Genomic DNA, 21,311 nt, shown 5'->3' with positions numbered 1-21,311 from the left:
TTCGTCCTCGAATGATTATTCTGGTTGAAACTTAGGATACCTCTGGACCATAAATGGGTCTAGTGGGAACATGAAATTTCCTTAACACGTGCATACTAAACTGAATAAATACACGATCACTGAACTGATGAGGTACTGAATTGAATAGGTACTAGACTGAATGGCTACTAAACTTACTAAACACTGAAAGACATGGAGATTTTAATATAAGGCCTAAATGAGAAGGTTAGATAACTTCGACATTTCTCCAAAATACCTACCAGCTAACCGAGCATAACACTAGCTCCATAGGGCATAATAATATGCATAACATGAAACATATACATGAATACTGAACTGGCACGAATAATCGAGTGCTGAACTGACGTGAATATCTACTCACTGAACTCACATCAATACCTGAGTATTAAGCTGTCATGAATATATGAGTATTGGACTGACATGAGTATCTGAGTACTGAACTGACTTGAATGTTCTAACGTGAGATCTAAATACTGAAAACGTAAATGTCATGACATGAGATTTGAATACTTCAAAATTTGAATATTATAACATGACAGTGAAATACTGGTGTACAACCGCTAATTATGGTAGAAATTCTAACTCATAAGCTACTTACCCGATTTTTCATAGGATCCTATATGGGCTGATGTATCTGGGATTGAGCTTTCCTTTCTTTCCAAATCTTATAACACCTTTCATAGGCGAAACTTTTAGAAACACCCAATCATCAACTTGAAACTCTAGGTCTCTATGTTGCATATTCAAATAGGACTTTTGACAACTTTGAGCTGTCTACAAATGCTATTGAATCAACTTGACTTTCTCCATAGACAGATACACCAAATCTGGTCCCCGCAACTCTGCTTCGCCAACTTCGAACCAACTAATTGACAATCTATACCTTCGCCCATAAAATCATACTTTCAAAATGAGCGAGATAATCCTATTATAAGGTCCATATTTACCATCTCCACTAATGGATGTGTGTGTTCTGAACTTGGTTTTCTGTTGCTCGACTTTCACTTGCTGACAATTTAAACACTTGGCCACAAGGTCTGCAACTTTCTTTTTCATGTCGTTCCACCAATAAATCTTCTTAAGATCATGATACATCTTTGGGAAGCCTAGGTGGATATAATACCTGAAATTTTGGGCTTATAACATCTTCCTCCCTCGCTAAGTCCATCTGTGGTTGGAACAAACAATTTATCCTGGTACCTCAAAGTACCATCATCTCCCCCTTGTTCAAAAGCCATCATCTTAAGCATGTGAATCCTCTATTTCAGCTACAACAAGTAGGGATCATCAAACCATTTCTACTTCACTTCGGCTACTAAGGAGGAATAGGTCACGTTCTCGACAATAACTCCACTATCTTTGGTGTCTGAAAGTCGAACTCCTACCTTGGCTAAGCAGTGAACTTCTTTCAACATAGTTCTCTTGTCTACCTTATTCTTGAGCTTTACTTCCCACACTTGATTATATTCTTAAGCACTTCCTGAAAACACTTATAGAATTGTTGTGAGCTAAGTCTATACTCCGAAAATTAGAGTCTCATGCGATAGCACTACCCTCGTGATACATAACTGGGCATGATTTTTTTTATAGCCTTTCTGTGATCACTTTATCATCAATAACTAAGCTCGGTGATCATTCTACTCATTGTGTGTTTCTTACACATGCTAGACATAATTCCTATGGTAATTATACAATTTTCCCTCATTACCGAACTGATTTTATTTTTCATATCCCATGCTAACTATTCGAGTTTCAAATCTCCAACTGGACTTACTGAAAATTTTCACATCACCCCTTAGACCACATGTCTTATACTTGTGGATCCTTCTCTTTTTGCTGGGATCCAAATAACTTTCCTTATTTTCTGCAATTCTTTGCACTCTACGTCAATGACGACTCATCTTCCAACTTACTTCTGAAAAATCTTTCTTACTAGGAAAAACTAAATTATTCACTTAACGGAAAGCTAATGTATTCACAGCTATCATATACAATCTTAATAATTTAACTCTGCTCACACTGTCAATCCTGGAGAAACCACATTACGATAATTCCTAAAGGCTATTCTTCTATAGTTTGTGCTCTCACTGCTAGCTAATATTTTTTTCTCACTGCTACTGTACTTCGAGTTTAACTTAAACTCTTTGGATTCTAACACACGTTCAGTATTTCAAACTGTCATCCACTCACTAGAGTAAACCTGGCTAAGTGAATCAAATTGTACCCCTACTAGCTCTGCTGAAAGTGCTAATTCACTGTATCAACTCAAAACTTACTTACTATTCTTTTACTAACCACCTGCTAGCATCATATTTTCTTCTCCTGCTTTGAATAACTAAAGTGAAGCATAAGGTTACTCCTAAATTCCCTCATCATCTGACCATATTCTTTTGCCGCATACTATCATTCTTTTCGAACTATGTACATGGATCACACTTAGGGAAATTCATCTGTCTTAAACAAAATTAGAATATGTAACCCCAAACTTTCTATATAATATAAAATCATATCATACTATAAACATCCCGGGTAATCACTGTCGACGCCCCCTTTTTCCCTCCTAAAAGAAGGCGAAATCGGGTTTACGACATTATGGGCAAAACAACTCTTATTCCCCTTTCGAGGAATCGGGATATGGAATTTGAAGAGTCGCCACCTAATGATTATAGTGCATTAGGACACTTAAAAAAAGAGGATTTTTGAAAGATAAACCAGAGTTCGGGTAAGGGCTTGAGATTATCTCGAGGGGAAAGTGTTAGGCACCCCTCAAGATCCACTAGTGTGGTTCCCGGCCGTGCTTAGTTATGACTTTAAGAATATGAATAAACAAGCAAAGTTTGCACATAACAAGTTGAAAAATTTTGAAAGAAGAAAGACACAAGTGATTTTAAAAGGAGAAAGCTTAGTTGAAGAAACATTAATTTAAGAAAACATTGATAACTAAAGAAGGAGAAAAGGGGTCCTAGGTTTAAATATAATATGAATCAGTTTGGTGCAATACCCAGCAATCATTCCCACACGAGATATTCATGCACCGTCATCATCTCCATATTCTACCCTTCCCGCCCCGTAAAGGTTAATTAAACGTGTGGATTGGTCGCGAGTGCTTATTGCGTGCTATTACCCGTCCCGTCCTATAAGTCCTAGAGGGTATTTAGGACCATTATTCCTATAAGGTAAGGACTAGGTTGAACCCTTAGGTTTGAAGGTCAAAATACTAGGCGACATACAAAACAAATAAGACTTCATGTAAGGGATCACATAAAGGCATGTAAGAGGCTCAAATGTCCCTCCACGGATAGACATATAATTAGCACGTCTCAATCACATTTAAGGTCTAAAGAAATGAGAGTTAAAAGCATGAATATTAAAGATAGGTTTTGGCAGAAATCAAAAAAGTTTGATCGAAATTTTCAGAAGTATAACTAAAAAATTGCAGTAGGTATATAATAGTTTAGGAATTAGTAAAAGACATATTGAAACACTTTCAAAATATAGTAATGATGTAGTAAAATAGCATGATTCTGGACAAGCAAACAACCCAGTAGAAGACATGATAAAACATATGCATGATTCCGAGAGTATGTCAAAATGGGACTGGAGTTTTAACAGAAATCAGAGTAATCCTCAGCGAGGCAAACAAGGAATGGAGTTCAGTAGTTTTAAGAAAGAGACGGAGTAGTCTGAAAACTGGCAAAACAAAATCAATCAATTTTATTAGGCCTAAAGCTTGCCTAGGCGTCGTATATATTGCCTACTTGAAAGGTGAGCATGCATATTAATCCAGTTTTAAGGAGAGGAGGCATAGTTCATCAGACTTATGTTGTTAAATTAGACAAATTAGTGAGGCGTTCAGCAATTGCAACTCAAACGAAGATCCTAAGTAACATGATGTCTAATGCACATATAGCTCCTAAAACATGGTCCCTAAATGCAGTAGCAATTTGTATAACAAGTTGTTAATTAATCGTGATTACAAAGTGAGTATAAAAATGAGCTGAAAGTAAAAGAGCCTAAAACAGGATTTCTAATCGTGTGAGATACATGTCCTATGCAGGATATCTATTGCACAAATAAGTAAGTAAAACCCTATAGACATGTTCTCTACCCATTAACCAAGCATGCATAATCCCACCCAATTTCACTATAGCCCCAATTATTCATTACAAGTTATTACAGATGAAGTAATCAGATTACAGTAGTGAAGAGTAGAAAAATAAGAAGCTATTCTATAGGGAGCCTTCAACTAGGCCCAAGTCTCCAATCCTCACTTCTTTCGACTTTCACAACCTTTACCAAGGTTTGGGTGCGACAAAGCTCCCTAAAGGCCCATTGGGACCCTTGGCCAATCCCAGGCACCCAAAAAAAATTAACAAGACAAGTGCAAGTGTGGAATTACCAGCCTTGTGCATCAAAGTTCAGTGGGTACTCAAGGTACCCAAAGCAATGCTTACACTAAGGTGGCTGACCCTAAACTTCTAAGAGTAGTGAGATAGTGATGGAGTTTCAAAAGATTGAATTGAAAAGCAGTTTGAAACAGAAGATACAATGTCAGGTAAGCACAAGCAGGGGAAGAGGAGAAGGGGACAAGTAATTCACGAGTGAGAACACAGTTACACAAACATCAAAGAGAAGCACTTAGGCACTTAAACAATCAGGCAGGTTTCAACCAAAGAGGTCAGGACTTCATGCTGATAACTACACTGGGTTAGGGGATAAGGAGAGACATGCATGAGACATATAAGGGGAGTAATGGGCATGCCAGATTAAGATAGTCATGTTAATCAACATAGAAGCATGCTAATTGCAGCAAGAACAACAAAAGCATAAGTAGAAACATACGAGAAATAAAAGGAAGTGCAATACCCATAGAAAACATATTGCTTTAAAGTTGTAAATCAAATAGGAGACCTACCAGTTGAAGGCAAAGTAATCCAGGACAGTAGTGAGTTATAATATGCAAAGTGGTGAAGTGAGCAGCAATATAGAGAGTGTGCAGCGATAGTAGTGAAGTGAGCAACAATATAGAGAGCAATGGAACAATGAAGCAGCCTGAAACTCAGTCTGAGTTTCAAGCCAGTTGAGCAGCCAGTAGTCACAAGGGGAGAGAGATTGTGTGAAACAAAGAGAGAGTACTGAATTACTTCTTTTGTGTAAGAGAGAGTTCAGAAAATGATTCTGTCCTCCTATGCTAAAGAGAGGGTAGAGTATATATAGTCTTCAAATAAGTGAAAAATAAAGTAACACATATAGACTGATTGTAATTATAGAAAGAAAACCTATTAGAATCAATTAAAACTCAAATTGCCTTCAATTATGGAGTCACAACTTAAACGGTAAAGAAAAATGCATCTAATAAGGAAGGTACAACATAATTACAAGTAAGGAAAGTAAATAAGCATATAGTGTGCATATAAACAGACTGATTTTGAAAGCAATTAGTTAAGGAAAATCACAGGTGAGATGGAAAATCACAGGGAATCATCCTAAAGTAAGGAAAGCATCTCACAATCAAGGAAACAATTCAAATCAGTGGATCATCTACAAGGAAATCATATACGAATATTCAGGGATTCAAAGAGATGCACAGAATTATTTAGAATAACAATTAGACCTATAAACACAATAGGTGTGAAAATCAGAGAACACTAAGCGAGAAGATCATAGTTTCAACACAAGACAGGAGCCCTAATAGAAACTTAAAGCATGGAACTCGGATTAACCAGAAAACAACACAAACAAGCTCATAACACAAACATAAACAAATAATACAGGCATAAGCACATAATACTAAAAAAGAAGCAGAAGATATAGTGATTTTTGAAAGGGGTTCGGAAATCCTAGCTTTTGAGAAAAGAACAAAACGTTTAAAAATTGAGAATCAGGCAGAAGGTAGTGTAAAACACAAAAGGATAAGTTAAAAATGCTTTAAAAAGATAGAGATCGAGAGACTTAGGCGGAAATTAGTTTTTTTTTTGCAATAAATCGGTGAGGTAAGGAACCTGGCTGTGAAACTCGTTAATAATGGCGTTCATAGTGCCATCGGACTAAAAACCATTGGAGAAAAGGCTGGAGATAAGCCAAGCAAGGATTCCAATGACCATCTTGCATGGTGGAAGTCTCTGGAGCCTCAAAACTTAGAGAAGATCAGCGAGACGCAGCTCCATGGCGACTGGTGGTCGAGAGAAGTGAGGACGGAGCATGGCCGGAGAGGCGATGAAGCTCGTCGGAGAATGAGGAGGGAACCAGAGGGTTCTAGAGAGAAGGAGGAGACGAAAAGACCAAGAGAGAGACCGGTCTATATGAGAAATGAGGGGTCAAAAGGGGGTCGTTTGATTTAATTTGGGAAAGAGAATCTGGGCCGTTGATCTCATTTGATCAACGGCTCAGATCAAATCAAGGCTGGATCGGGTAAATTAATTGGGTATGGGTCAGGTAATCTAGGAATACGGGTTGGATTGGGGTTGAAATTGAGGGTGCAATTTGGGCTACAATTGAAATAAAAAGGGACTGCAATTTAAATAGCCAATTTTCCCCGTTTTGATTTTATAAAAATAGTAAATAAAAAATAAATTTAAAAATACCGAGTTGATAAACAATATGTAAGTACTAATTTAAAAATATTAGAAATGATTTTGCGATTAAAAAATGCTATTAAATCGAGAAATAGGCTAAAATTGCAATTTCATGCAATTTTAGTTTTAAAATAACAAATGGACTTGTAAAATTATGCAAAAATCAGGTAAATTATATTTTGTGTAAATGCGAGAATAAATTAAATTATTCGCCAAAATGACAAGTTTTGGGAATAATTATTGGTTTTTATAGTGCAAAATAGGCCATAAATTGGTTTTAAAAATCTTCAAAAATTTGGGAAAATACCAAAGCCTTTGGGCGTGCTTGTATATGCATACATATGCTATTTTGAAAGTATTTTCAGTATAAAAAATACATAGGGAAAAATTGGGTATAAACAGCTGCCCCTCTTTACCCGAGGAGGATGAAAGAGTTGTCGGGTAAAGACAAGATGACCAATTTTGACCGGAAACGGCGATTGTAAAAGAATTTTGACCGTTCTCTGGTTTCTGAGCTGCCTACATATCCCTAGTTTTACAGGAATCAGACCACATGTAGTTCAGGAACCATTGGCGGAATATGCCGATGAAAATTTAAACGAACGGTCGCGACGGTCAGGTTTAAGAGGGTGCTTGGAATCAAACAGGCTGCGGAGAACTGGAGCGGGATCACTGAGACAGTCGTGAGCCAGCCGGAGTACCTGCAAGTGCGTGATGTGCGTATATATTTGCGTAATTTAAATGTGATGCAAGTTCCCATTGGACCATGAATGCTGTCTTTGGACGGTTAGGATGGCGTCCTCAAACTATGATGTCCTGGGCCATGAAGCGCATAAAATAAAGATTCGCAGGCCATGAAATGATGTTCTCGGGCTATGCAGATGGTGCCTCCGAACTATGATGCCTTTGAATAAGTTGGCGATTTTCAGCCCATGAGAAGGTGGCAATCTTTCAGCCGAATGAATGCAAAGAGTGGCGATTTTTCAGCCAAGGCGTGAATTTGAATGCAGGTGGCAATATTTCAGCCGAAGCGAGAATTTAAATAAAGTGGCAATATTTCAGCCATGCAGGATGGAGACAGAGCTTAGTCTCGAAAGGCAGATAGATAGCCTTATGCAATATGGAGGTAGAGCGTAACCTCGGAAGGCAGAGAGTAGCCTTATGCAAAATGCGGATGGAGACAGAGCTTAGTCTCGGAAGGCAGATAGCTAGCCTTATGCAATATGGAGGTAGAGCTTAACCTCGAAAGGCAGAGAGTAGCCTTATGCAAAATGCAGATGGAGACAGAGCTTAGTCTCGGAAGGCAGATAGATAGCCTTATGAAATATGGAGTTAGAGCTTAACCTCGGAAGGCAGAGAGTAGCCTTATACAGAAATGCAAATGGAGACAGAGCTTAGTCTCGGATGGCAGATAACTAGCCTTATGCAATATGGAGGTAGAGCTTAACCTCGAAAGGCAGAGAGTAGCCTTATGCAAAATGCAGATGGAGACAGAGCTTAGTCTCGGAAGGCAGATAGATAGCCTTATGCAATATGGAGGTAGAGCTTAACCTTGGAAGGCAGAGAGTAGCCTTATGCAGAAATGCAAATGGAGACAGAGCTTAGTCTCAGAAGGCAGATAGATAGCCTTATGCAATATGGAGGTGGAGCTTAACCTCGAAAGGCAGAGAATAGCCTTATGCAGAAATGCAGATGGAGATAGAGCTTAGTCTCGAAAGGCAGCAAGTAGCCTTATGCAATGCAGAAATTTAAAGAAACGAACAGTAGTAATTTCTCTTAGCTGATAGATGATTGTGCTATCATGACTGCTGGGAAATGCTGGGTGTAGATAGTAGACTTTTGCGAAATGAGTGATTGCTTTGAGAGTTTCGACTCTAAAAAGTGGGTGCGTTTTGCTTTTGTGGATTGAATTCTGGTGGGCGGTTTGCGCTATTAAGACTGCTGGGGAGTGTCGGGTGTGGATAGTGACCCTCTGGAGGGTTTTTGATTCTGAAGAGCAAATATACTTTGATTCGTTGCCTGAATTCCTGCATCCAAAGAAAAATTGTGAGTTTTATAGGGGGAGGTTAGTTTGTATCCTCCGGCTCTTGCTGTTGAGTATCATTGGGGTAGCGTTGTTAAACGATGCGATCCAAATGATATTCGGGCATGACCTAGTGAATATAGGTAAAAAGAATAATTTTATTTCGGGATGAACCAACAACTGCAACGTGGTTCAAGACACGGCAACTTCGCTTGCTCCGGAATTTTGAGGGTCCTCCTCAAAAATTCTACCCCAGTTTATTGGGCTGGCGCTGTTGACGGCTGTGCTGCATGATCGAACGCGGATTGGCTCCAGAATTTTGAAGGTCCTCCTCAAAATTCTGCCCCAGTTTACTGGGTTGGTGCTGATGCGAAAGTTGACAAACTGGCTTAGGAATTTTGCGGGTCCTCCTCAAATTTCTGCCCCAGTTTCCATAGCGGGGAAAAATGGTATTTTTATTAAAGTGTGACCAAACCCATAGGGCTGCCTACGTATCCCCTCTTAAACGAGAATCAGGTCAGGCATAGTTCAAAATACATCATGAAGGAAAAGCATATGATCAAATGTAGTATCGCTTCACTGCGTCTGCGTTGATAGGATTTGGCCAGACTTCTCCGTCCATTTCCACGAGAATAAGGGCTCCTCCGGTTAGAACCCGATGCACCATATACGGACCCGGCCAATTAGGAGAGAATTTCCCTTTGGCTTCATCTTGATATGGAAATATCTTCTTCAACACCAGCTGTCCTGGTGTAAACTTCCTTGGCTTGACTCTCTTGTTGAAGGCTCTTCTTTAACTGCTCGTAGCGACTCTTGACCCATTCCGCATCATCTAATTCTGCTTCTTGTATGACCCTTACGGAAGGAATTTCTACCTCGGAAGGGATGACCGCCCATGTACCATAAACCAGCATGTAGGGAGTGGCCCCAGTTGATGTGCGTACCGTGGTACGATAACCCAGTAAGGCGAATGACAACTTCGCATGCCACTGTTTGTGCTTTTTGATCATCTTCCTTAGTATCTTCTTGATGTTCTTATTGGCTGCTTCTACAGCTCCATTCATTTGAGGTCTGTAAGCCGTAGAGTTCTTGTGTTTAATCTTGAATGTTTCGCACATTGCCTTCATCAGGTCGCTGTTAAGATTAGAACTGTTGTCGGTGATGATTGATTCCGGAACCCCGAACCGACAAACCATACGATCTCGGACGAAATCTGCTACTACTTTCTTGGTGACTGCCTTGTATGATGCTGCTTCAACCCATTTAGTAAAGTAATCAATTGCCACTAGGATGAACCTGTGCCCATTTGACGCGGCTGGTTCAATTGGTCCAATGACATCCATTCCCCAAGCGGCGAACGACCATGGTGAGCTTGTTGCAGTAAGCTTATTTGGAGGTACCTTTATCATATCTGCATGTATTTGACAACGGTGGCATCTCCGGACGTACTGGATGCAGTCTGCTTCCATAGTCATCCAAAAATATCCTGCTCGGAGTATCTTCTTTGCCAAGATGAAACCATTCATATGCGGTCCACAGGTCCCTGCGTGCATTTCCTCCAATAGTTTGGTTGCTTCTCTTGCCTCGACATATCTTAATAATCCCATATCGGGAGTCCTCCTATACAGGATTCCCCCATTGTGAAAGAAGTTGTTGGATAATCTCCGAAGTGTCCGTTTCTGAGTAGCATTGGCAAGCTCTAGGTACTCTCCTGTTGTCAGGTATTTTCTGATATCGTGGAACCAAGGTTTCCCGTCGGCTTCTTCTTCGACGTGAGCACAATAAGCTGGTTGGTCGTGAATCTTGACCTGGATGGGGTCAATAAAGTTTGTATTTGGATGCTGAATCATAGATGACAAAGTGGCCAGTCATCGACGAACTCATTTTGTACCCTGGGAATATGCTGGAATTCTGTCTTCCTAAACCTCTTTCTCAATTCCTGTATGTGATGCAGATAAGGGAGTATCTTGGGATTCTTGGTTGCCCATTCTTCTCGAACCTGATGTATGAGTAGGTTCGAGTCTCCGATTACTAGTAACTCCTGAACGTTCATATCAATGGCCAGTTTAATCCCTAGAATGAAGGCTTCATATTCGGCCATGTTGTTGGTGCATGGGAACCTGAGCTTGGCGGATACCGGGTAATGCTAACCGGTTTCTAATACCAGGACTGCTCCTATGCCAACTCCTTTGAAATTTGGGGCTCCGTCGAAAAACATCCTCCAGCCGTCATAGGATTCTGCAATGTCTTCTCCTATGAAAGCTATCTCCTCATCAGGAAAATATGTCTTTAGAGGTTCGTATTCTCCTCCTACAGTATTCTCGGCAAGGTGATCTGCCAAGGCTTGTCCTTTGACTGCCTTCTGGGTAGCATAAACAATGTCAAATTCACTTAACAGTATCTTCCACTTGGCGAGCTTACCGGTAGGCATGGGCTTCTGAAAGATATACTTCAATGGATCCATCCTGGATATGAGATAAGTGGTGTAAGCACAGAAATAGTGTCTCAATTTCTGAGCCACCCAGGTTAGGGTGCAACAAGTGCGCTCTAATAAGGAATACCGAGCCTCGTACGGGGTAAACTTCTTGCTGAGCTAATAGATGGCTTGCTCCTTTCTTCCCATCTTGTCATGTTGTCCCAAAACATAACCAAATGCCCCATCCAACACTGCAAGATAAAGCAATAGGGGTCTCCCTGGCTCGGGTGGAACCAAGACTGGCGGTGTCAACAAGTATTCCTTGATTCTGTCGAAGGCCTTTTGACAATCATCAGTCCATTTAGTGGCGGCATCCTTCTTTAGCATCTTGAAGATGGGTTCACAAATAATAGTGGACTGAGCTATGAATCGGCTGATATAGTTGAGCCTTCCCAGAAAACTCATTACATCTTTCTTGTTCTTTGGCGGTGGCAACTCTTGAATGGCTTTGACCTTTGACGGGTCCAATTCTATTCCCCGGCGACTCACAACGAAACCCAATAACTTTTCGGCTGGGACCCCGAAAACACACTTGGCGGGATTCAGCTTTAAGTTGTATCTCCTCAGTCTGTTGAAGAATTTTCTCAAATCTCCCATGTGATCTGCAGCTTTCCTGGATTTAATGATGACGTCGTCCACATATACCTCGATCTCTTTATGTATCATATCATGAAAGATTGTGGTCATGGCTCTCATGTAGGTAGCACCAGCATTCTTTAAACCGAACGGCATCATTCTGTAACAGTACATTCCCCACGGCGTGATGAATGCCGTTTTCTCTGCATCTTCTTCATCCATCCATATCTAGTGGTATCCAACAAAACAATCGACGAATGACTGGAGCTCATGTTTGGCGCAGTTATCATTCAGTATGTGTATATTTGGTAAAGGGAAATCGTCCTTAGGACTGGCCCGGTTGAGATCCCGGTAGTCGATACAGACTCTAACCTTCCCATCCTTCTTCGGTACCGGCACAACGTTGGCTAACCATGTTGGATACTCCACTACTCTGAGAACCCTGGCTTTGACTTGCTTGGTGACCTCTTCTTTGATTTTCAAACTCATGTCTGGCTTGAACTTTCTGAGTTTCTGTTTGACTGGTGGGCATGCCGGATCTGTCGGCAGCTTGTGAGCCACGATGGATGTGCTGAGACCGGTCATATCATCATACGACCAAGCGAATATATCCTCATATTCTTTCAAAAACTCTGTGTATTCTTCCTTTTCTGATGGTGACAAGTGTACGTTGATACGTGTTTCCTTGACATTTTCTGCGTTCTCCAAATTGATGACCTCAGTTTCGTCTAAGTTAGACTTGGGCCTGTTCTCGAAATTCTTGACCTCCCTGACAACCTCTTCTGGTATCTCATCCTCTTCTGAGTCTATATCCGTTTGTCGCACTGTCTCGTTGCAAGTCACAGTCGTTGGTTCATCATCAAGATATGTAATAGTAATGCCCGAGGCTCTCCGGGCACTGGTGGTCCTGATTGACCAATTGGCGAGGTGCTCTCCTTGGTTCATAGCTTGAATGGAAGGGCCTTCCTCCACTTACTTCTCGAAGATAACACAACAATCCATATCATCTTCCAAAAATAGGTTCTTTATTGCTTCTAGTGCCTCGTCTTCCTCTGATCCGTACAAAGTGTCGGCTGGCTGAAAAATCTGCTCCAACTGAGGTATAGGGTACACCAGCGGATGTTATGGTCCGCCCCATGGGGGTGACCAATGGTTGAACTCCTCCCAAGTGTACTCATACCCTAGGCCAAAAGTGGTACCGTGCTTCTTCAGCTTGATAGGTTTGGTGATACCCTGCAGGTTCTTGACAAGTCCTTTTCCGGGTTCATACCCCCTCCAATTTAGGATGCTCTCAATTTTGTTATCCCACCACTTGTCTTTGTCTATGGCGTTGACTCGCTCGATGTGATGGTATGTTTCTCCACTGATTTTCCTTCTACCTCCGATCATCGGGATGGCCTGGCGACTATATATAGGGTTGCTACCGTCACCATGAATGATTACTTCCTGATGATTCCATTCAAATTTTACAGCCTGATGCAAAGTTGACGCCACAGCCCCAGCGGCGTGGATCCAGGGTCGTCCTAGCAACAAATTGTAGGACGCTGGTACGTTAATGACTTGGAACTCGACATCGAACCAGGTGGGTCCCATCTGTAGGCATAAGCTAATTTCTCCAATGGTGGACCTATGAGATCCATCAAAAGCTTTGACACTGATAGCCCCGTATTTGATCTCGTGCAATCCCTTACCCAATGTCCTGAGAGTTACCAACGGACAAATGTTAAGGCTGGATCCCCCGTCGACTAGAATCCTGGTGACAAAGTGATCCTCGCATTGCGCAGTGATGTGCAACGCTTTGTTGTGACCAAGCCCTTATGGCGGTAATTCATCTTCATGGAAGGTGATCTTATGGCTTTCCAGTACCTGCCCCACCATGTTTGCTATTTCGCCTCCTGTTATGTTGCTGGGAACATAAGCTTCACTCAGTACTTTTATTAAGGCGTTTTTATGTGCCTCTGAGCTTTGTAGAAGAGCCAGAATAGAAATCTGTGCTGGCGTTTTGTTCAGTTGCTCAATGACCGAGTACTCTTTGGCCTGTACCTTCCTCCAAAAGTCATCGGGTCCAGTTTTAACAGCCCGCCCGGAGGCCTGCTTGCTGGACTCAGCCAAGTGTTCCGGGGTGTATACTCTGCCTGTCCTGGTCATGCCCTTTGCGGCAATCGCTTCCCCAGTATATGTATTTCCCTTCCTTCTAGCCTCAGCAGTGTAATCCCAAGGTATAGCATTTGTCTTGAACGGGGTTACATCTGTCATGGAGACTAGAATTGGTGCCTTCGGAGGTAACACACTAACTTCAAACGGCGTAGGCGCCCTTGGAACTCCGAACTCAACCTCAATTGGTTTTGGCACCTTTGAAGGTGGTGCTTCAAACTCGAGTGGTACGGACACATTTACCACATCGCCCTCAGATGGCTGAATTTGGTCAACAATGGGATTGAGAGTAACTATTGGCTTCTTAGGCTCGTCTCCTTCAGCTATCAACCCGATTGACCCCTTGGGGTCCCAATCATCTTCGATCTCGATCATGTGGATGCCTCTACCCTCATGGTCAGGCAGAGGGTTGTTGCAGACATTAGGATTGGGCTCCTTTGCTATAATGATCTTGTTGTCAATCAGGTTCTGAATCTTGTCTTTCAACGAGCGACACTCGTCAATAGTATGACCCTTCATCCCGGAATGGTATGTGCAAGTCTTGTTTGGGTTGATCCACTGGGAAGGATTTTCTGGAGTTACGGCTGGGATAGGGGTAACGTAACCAGCTGCCTTGAGTTTTTGATATAATTGGTCAATTGGCTCGGCTATGGCGGTATATTGTCTGGGAGGTTTGCGGTCAAAGTTTGGTCTAGGTCGAGGGAAGTTTTGACGGGTAGGAGGTGATGGGTAGTGAGAAGGTTGGGAGTTATATGCTTGGTATATATGTGCGGGTTGGGAATATCTGTGTGAAGCGGGTTCATACGTAGGTGGTGGAGCAGGTGATGGAATTTGGTAGGTGGGTGATGGTGCTTGGTAATTTAGGGTAGGTTGATATGTGAGTGGAGCTGAGGAATAGGTTTGGTACTTCATAGGGGAGTTGTTCCTTTGCGCAGCCATCATAGAATTCACATCCTTTTTCTTTGATGAGCCACCAGACTGTAAAGCCTTGTTGGTAGCTTGCAACGCGTCGAGGTTAGTGACCATACCATTTTTGATGCCTTCTTCGATTCTTTCTCCCAACTTGATGACGTCGGAGAACTTTTGGCCCTCTATTAACATCAGTCTCTCGTAGTACTGCAGATCCTGAGCACGGATGAATAACCTGTTCATTTGTTCTTCCTCCAAGGCCGGTCTGGCCTTAGCAGCTTCTGACCTCCAATGAGTAGCATACTCGCGAAAGGTCTCTGTGGGCTTCTTCTTGAGATTCTGGATATAGAACACATCTGGTGCGTTCTCAGTGTTGAACCTAAACCGGTCCATAAAGTCAGACGCCATGTTCACCCAACTAGTCCATTTCTTTGCATCCTGGCTAATATACCATGATAAAGCATCACCCTTCAAACTCCTCATGAACAGCTTCATGCGAATCTTCTCGTCCCTCCTGACTCCTACCAGCTTATCACAATACATTCTGAGGTGGACCCTTGGATCACCTGTACCGTCGAATAGTTCGAACTTGGGAGGTTTGTACCCTTCCGGGAGCTCAACATCTGGCTGAACACAGATATCTTCGTAATTTAACCCTTCAACACTTTTGTTACCTTCGAAATCTTTGACCCGGCTAGTCAACTTCTTGATCTCAGCAGCCAAATTCTGAATGAGGGAGCTCTTGTCATTTGTGTCGATTGCACTGGCGATTGGCTGACTCTAATGTGGCATGGTGTCCACAAAGATTGGAGTGTTATGGCCTTTTGTGGTATTTTGTGCTTCAGGAACGTGCAGTGGAGTGTTGTTGCAGGTGTTGCAGGCTTGGGCATGAGCGGGTTGTGCTGGTGGTGTAGTATGGTTCTGGTTGTTGGCATCAGCAGTGACAAGAGTGATTGACAGACTTGCCAGGTTTCGAACTTGTTCCAATTCTTCTCGAAATCTCAGCAAAGTTTGCTCAAGATGAGCAGCAGTTTCCTTAGTGATTGAAGCGTTCTGAGAGGTTTCCTCGATTTCCTTTCTAGCACTTGTATCTCCCATTTTGCCTTTGTTCCTGTTTCTGGTAGGACTTGGAGGAGGAGGAGGTGGAGGACCCTTGGATCTTGTTGAGTACGCTGATGGTGCCAGAATGCACGAACTAACCTTTGGGGAGGGGAATAAAAATAATAAAAGAAAAAAAACAAAAAGGTAAAAAGTTAGCGAGGATTCTGATAAATAGTATTGCAATATTTAAACACATTGTGCTGGAATATAAATCGCTTCCTAATTTGGGTGCCTCGTTGTGCCCGAGGTAAGCCTAGCGACAAATTAAATTTGGAGAACTTATAATGCTAAATGCCTCATTTTATTGATAAAAATAAGACGAGTAAAAAACAACTGAATAATAAAAGATGTCACTAATGGCCAGCGGCCTTATTACATTTAAGAAAGCAGAAGAGTAAAAATCCTAACTACTTGGTCCTCGAAGGACCTTCCTCAGGTTGAATGTTCTCGTTGATCAGATCTTCCAGCTCGCGCAGATTTTCCAGTAAAAATGCCTTTGCCAGGCGTTCTCCTTTGCTTCCCTCAATGTTTTGACAGTCGGTGACTCTTTTCCTCACTTTCCCTTCCAATTCCAGCAAGCTGTACTCCAGGTATTCTAGCTTCTCACTAGCCTTGGTGACTCTCTTTCCATTCGTTGATTTGGTTACTGGATGGGAGGTTCCTACACCAGGTTAGCAAGATTGAGGGTATGTTTACCATACCGAAGTCGGGAACTTTGTCATTCATTTCCTGCAAAACAAAGGGTTAAGACCTCACCCCCACCGTACTCGACTATTAATACCAATAATTAGCATAAGGCGTTTAGTTCTCCAAATAAATGCACATAGAAGGTGTCCGTTTGGGTTTCAGGAAACCCTATGGACTCTGGTTTAGGCTGTCTTAATGAGTCATTATGCAGACAACATAACTGACTTGGCTAGGCTTGACCATGATGCATGAACAGTTTAATAGAGTAAGGTTTCTCCTTTGAAGTGCTAGACAAGGTACCCTTGAGCGGATAACTCAAGAGGGAAAGGCGCGGAACCGTCGACTACACCGTTGATCGACTGGTTTTACCGCAAATATGCCTTTGCCACATTTAGGGGTTATGATATCGGAAGGGCGCAACCACTCATTATAAGCGTTGCTATAGGATTTGTTTTGGCACGAGTGGGATATGATGTTGAGAGATGCAATTACAATAATGAAACAAATTACATGTATTTTCACGTTCATAAAGTAAAGATTACAATAAATTCTCGGAACTGAAAACGGAATTGAGATAATGGTAAAGCAGTAAAGGGAAAGCAATTAAAGGAAAAGAAAAACATGAAGAGTCAAGTTAGTATTCATGGAGAAATGATTAAAAGCAGGAAATAAAAGTAATAAAGGAAGCAATAAAGTCATAAAAAGAACGTAATGGTAAAAGCCTTAAAGCATCTCCCCAGCAGAGTCGTCACTGTCGACGCCCCCTTTTTCCCTCCTAAAAGAAGGCGAAATCGGGTTTACGACATTATGGGCAAAACAACTCTTATTCCCCTTTCGAGGAATCGGGATATGGAATTTGAAGAGTCGCCACCTAATGATTATAGTGCATTAGGACACTTAAAAAAAGAGGATTTTTGAAAGATAAACCAGAGTTCGGGTAAGGGCTTGAGATTATCTCGAGGGGAAAGTGTTAGGCACCCCTCAAGATCCACTAGTGTGGTTCCCAGCCGTGCTTAGTTATGACTTTAAGAATATGAATAAACAAGCAAAGTTTGCACATAACAAGTTGAAAAATTTTGAAAGAAGAAAGACACAAGTGATTTTAAAAGGAGAAAGCTTAGTTGAAGAAACATTAATTTAAGAAAACATTGATAACTAAAGAAGGAGAAAAGGGGTCCTAGGTTTAAATATAATATGAATCAGTTTGGTGCAATACCCAGCAATCATTCCCACGCGAGATATTCATGCACCGTCATCATCTCCATATTCTACCCTTCCCGCCCCGTAAAGGTTAATTAAACATGTGGATTGGTCGCGAGTGCTTATTGCGTGCTATTACCCGTCCCATTCTATAAGTCCTAGAGGGTATTTAGGACCATTATTCCTATAAGGTAAGGACTAGGTTGAACCCTTAGGTTTTAAAGTCAAAATACTAGGCGACATACAAAACAAATAAGACTTCATGTAAGGGATCACATAAAGGCATGTAAGAGGCTCAAATGTCCCTCCACAGATAGACATATAATTAGCACGTCTCAATCACATTTAAGGTCTAAAGAAATGAGAGTTAAAAGCAGGAATATTAAAGATAGGTTTTGGCAGAAATCAAAAAAGTTTGATCGAAATTTTCAGAAGTATAACTAAAAAATTGCAGTAGGTATATAATAGTTTAGGAATTAGTAAATGACATATTGAAACACTTTCTAAATATAGTAATGATGTAGTAAAATAGCACGATTCTGGACAAGCAAACAACCCAGTAGAAGACATGATAAAACATATGCATGATTCCGAGAGTATGTCAAAATGGGACTGGAGTTTTAACAGAAATCAGAGTAATCCTCAGCGAGGCAAACAAGGAATGGAGTTCAGTAGTTTTAAGAAAGAGACGGAGTAGTCTGAAAACTGGCAAAACAAAATCAATCAATTTTATTAGGCCTAAAGCTTGCCTAGGCGTCGTATGTATTGCCTACTTGAAAGGTGAGCATGCATATTAATCCAGTTTTAAGGAGAGGAGGCATAGTTCATCAGACTTATGTTGTTAAATTAGACAAATTAGTGAGGCGTTCAGCAATTGCAACTCAAACGAAGATCCTAAGTAACATGATGTCTAATGCACATAAAGCTCCTAAAACATGGTCCCTAAATGCAGTGGCAATTTGTATAACAAGTTGTTAATTAATCGTGATTACAAAGTGAGTATAAAAATGAGCTGAAAGTAAAAGAGCCTAAAACAGGATTTCTAATCGTGTGAGATGCATGTCCTATGCAGGATATCTATTGCACAAATAAGTAAGTAAAACCCTATAGACATGTTCTCTACCCATTAACCAAGCATGCATAATCCCACCCAATTTCACTATAGCCCCAATTATTCATTACAAGTTATTACAGATGAAGTAATCAGATTACATTAGTGAGGAGTAGAAAAATAAGAAGCTATTCTATAGGGAGCCTTCAACCAGGCCCAAGTCTCTAATCCTCACTTCTTTCGAGTTTCACAACCTTTACCAAGGTTTGGGTGCAGCAAAAATCCCTAAAGGCCCATTGGGACCCTTGGCCAATACCAGGCACCCAAAATAAATTAACAAGACAAGTGCAAGTGTGAAATTACCAGCCTTGTGCATCAAAGTTCAGTGGGTACTCAAGGTACCCAAAGCAATGCTTACACTAAGGTGGCTGACCCTAAACTTCTAAGAGTAGTGAGATAGTGATGGAGTTTCAAAAGATTGAATTGAAAAGCAGTTTGAAACAGAAGATACAATGTCAGGTAAGCACAAGCAGGGGCAGAGGAGAAGGGGACAAGTAATTCGCGAGTGAGAACACAGTTACACAAAGATCAAAGAGAAGCACTTCAGCACTTAAACAATCAGGCAGGTTTCAACCAAAGAGGTCAGGACATCATGCTGATAACTACACTGGGGTTAGGGGATAAGGAGAGACATGCATGAGACATATAAGGGGAGTAATGGGCATGCCAGATTAAGATAGTCATGTTAAACAACATAGAAGCATGCTAATTACAGCAAGAACAACAAAAGCATAAGTAGGAACATACGAGAAACAAAAGGAAGTGCAATACCCATAGAAAACATATTGCTTTAAAGCTGTAAATCAAATAGGAGACATACCAGTTGAAGGCAAAGTAATGCAGGACAATAGTGAGTTATAATATGCAAAGTGGTGAAGTGAGCAGCAATATAGAGAGTGTGCAGCGATAGTAGTAAAGTGAGCAGCAATATAGAGAGCAATGGAACAATGAAGCAGCCTGAAACTTAGCCTGAGTTTCAAGCTAGTTGAGCAGCCAGTAGTCACAAGGGGAGAGAGGTTGTGTGAAACAAAGAGAGAGTACTGAATTACTTCTTTTGTGTTAGAGAGAGTTCAGAAAATGATTCTGTCTTCCTATGCTAAAGAGAAGGTAGAGTATATATAGTCTTCAAATAAGTGAAAAATAAGGTAACACATATAGACTGATTATAATTATAGAAAGAAAACCTATTAGAATCAATTAAAACTCAAATTGCCTTCAATTAGGGAGTCACAACTCAAACGGTAAAGAAAAATGCATCAAATAAGGAAGGTACAACATAATTACAAGTAAGGAAAGTAAATAAGCATATAGTGTGCATATAAACAGACTGATTTTGAAAGCAATTACTTAAGGAAAATCACGGGTGAGATGGAAAATCACAGGGAATCATCCTAAAGTAAGGAAAGCATCTCACAATCAAGGAAACAATTCAAATCAGTGGATCATCTCCAAGGAAATCATATACGGATAATCAGGGATTCAAAGAGATACACAGAATTATTTAGAATAACAATTAGACCTATAAACACAATAGGTGTGAAAATCAGAGAACACTAAGCGAGAAGATCACAGTTTCAACACAAGACAGGAGCCCTAATAGAAACTTAAAGCATGGAACTCGGATTAACCAGAAAACCACACAAAGAAGCTCATAACACAAACATAAACAAATAATACAGGCATAAGCACATAATACTCAAAAAGAAGCAGAAGATATAGTGATTTTTGAAAGGGGTTCGGAAATCCTAGCTTTTGAGAAAAGAACAAAACGTTTAAAAATTGAGAATCAGGCAGAAGGTAGTGTAAAACACAAAAGGATAAGTTAAAAATGCTTTAAAAAGATAGAGATCGAGAGACTTAGGCGGATATTAGTTTTTGTTTTGCAATAAATCGGTGAGGTAAAGAACCTGGTTGTGAAACTCATTAATAATGGCGTTCATAGTGCCTTCGGATTGAAAACCATCGGAGAAAAGGCCGGAGATAAGCCAAGCAAGGATTCCAGTGACCATCTTGCATGGTGGAAGTCTCTGGAGCCTCAAAACTTAGAGAAGATCAGCGAGACACAGCTCCATGGCGACTGGTGGTCGAGAGAAGTGAGGACGGAGCATGGCCGGAGAGGCGATGAAGCTCGTCGGAGAAGGAGGAGGGAACCAGAGGGTTCTAGAGAGAAGGAGGAGACGAAGAGATCAAGAGAGAGACCGGTCTCTATGAGAAATGAGGGGTCAAAAGGAAGGGGGGGTCGTTTGATTTAATTTGGGAAATAGAATCTGGGCCGTTGATCTCATTTGATCAATGGCTCAGATCAGATCAAGGCTGGATCGGATAAATTAATTGGGTATGGGTCGGGTAATCTAGGAATACGGGTTGGATTGGGGTTGAAATTGAGGGTGCAATTTGGGCTACAATTGAAATAAAAAGGGACTGCAATTTAAATAACCAATTTTCCCCGTTTTGATTTTATAAAAATAGTAAATAAAA

General features: G+C 41.1%; 1 protein-coding gene across 1 annotated transcript; it reads right to left on the bottom strand.

The window, feature by feature from the left end:
- Window positions 1-13,486: 13,486 nt before the first annotated feature.
- On the bottom strand, window positions 13,487-14,977 carry LOC107818741 (uncharacterized). The gene has a single exon (XM_075224326.1). It carries the CDS (start codon window positions 14,975-14,977, stop codon window positions 13,487-13,489), a length of 1,491 nt encoding a protein of 496 aa, XP_075080427.1.
- Between the last annotated feature and the right edge of the window lie 6,334 nt (window positions 14,978-21,311).

This window comes from Nicotiana tabacum, chromosome 11, assembly GCF_000715075.1.
Source record: "Nicotiana tabacum cultivar K326 chromosome 11, ASM71507v2, whole genome shotgun sequence".
Classification (NCBI taxonomy): domain Eukaryota; kingdom Viridiplantae; phylum Streptophyta; class Magnoliopsida; order Solanales; family Solanaceae; genus Nicotiana; species Nicotiana tabacum.
The sequence above is the reverse complement of the archived record's forward strand: the minus strand, read 5'-3'. Positions and strand labels throughout refer to the sequence as shown.

Excerpts from the sequence above, each read along its gene's own strand:
- LOC107818741 (XM_075224326.1), bottom strand. The coding sequence starts at position 14,977 with ATGAACAGGTTATTCATCCGTGCTCAGGATCTGCAGTACTACGAGAGA.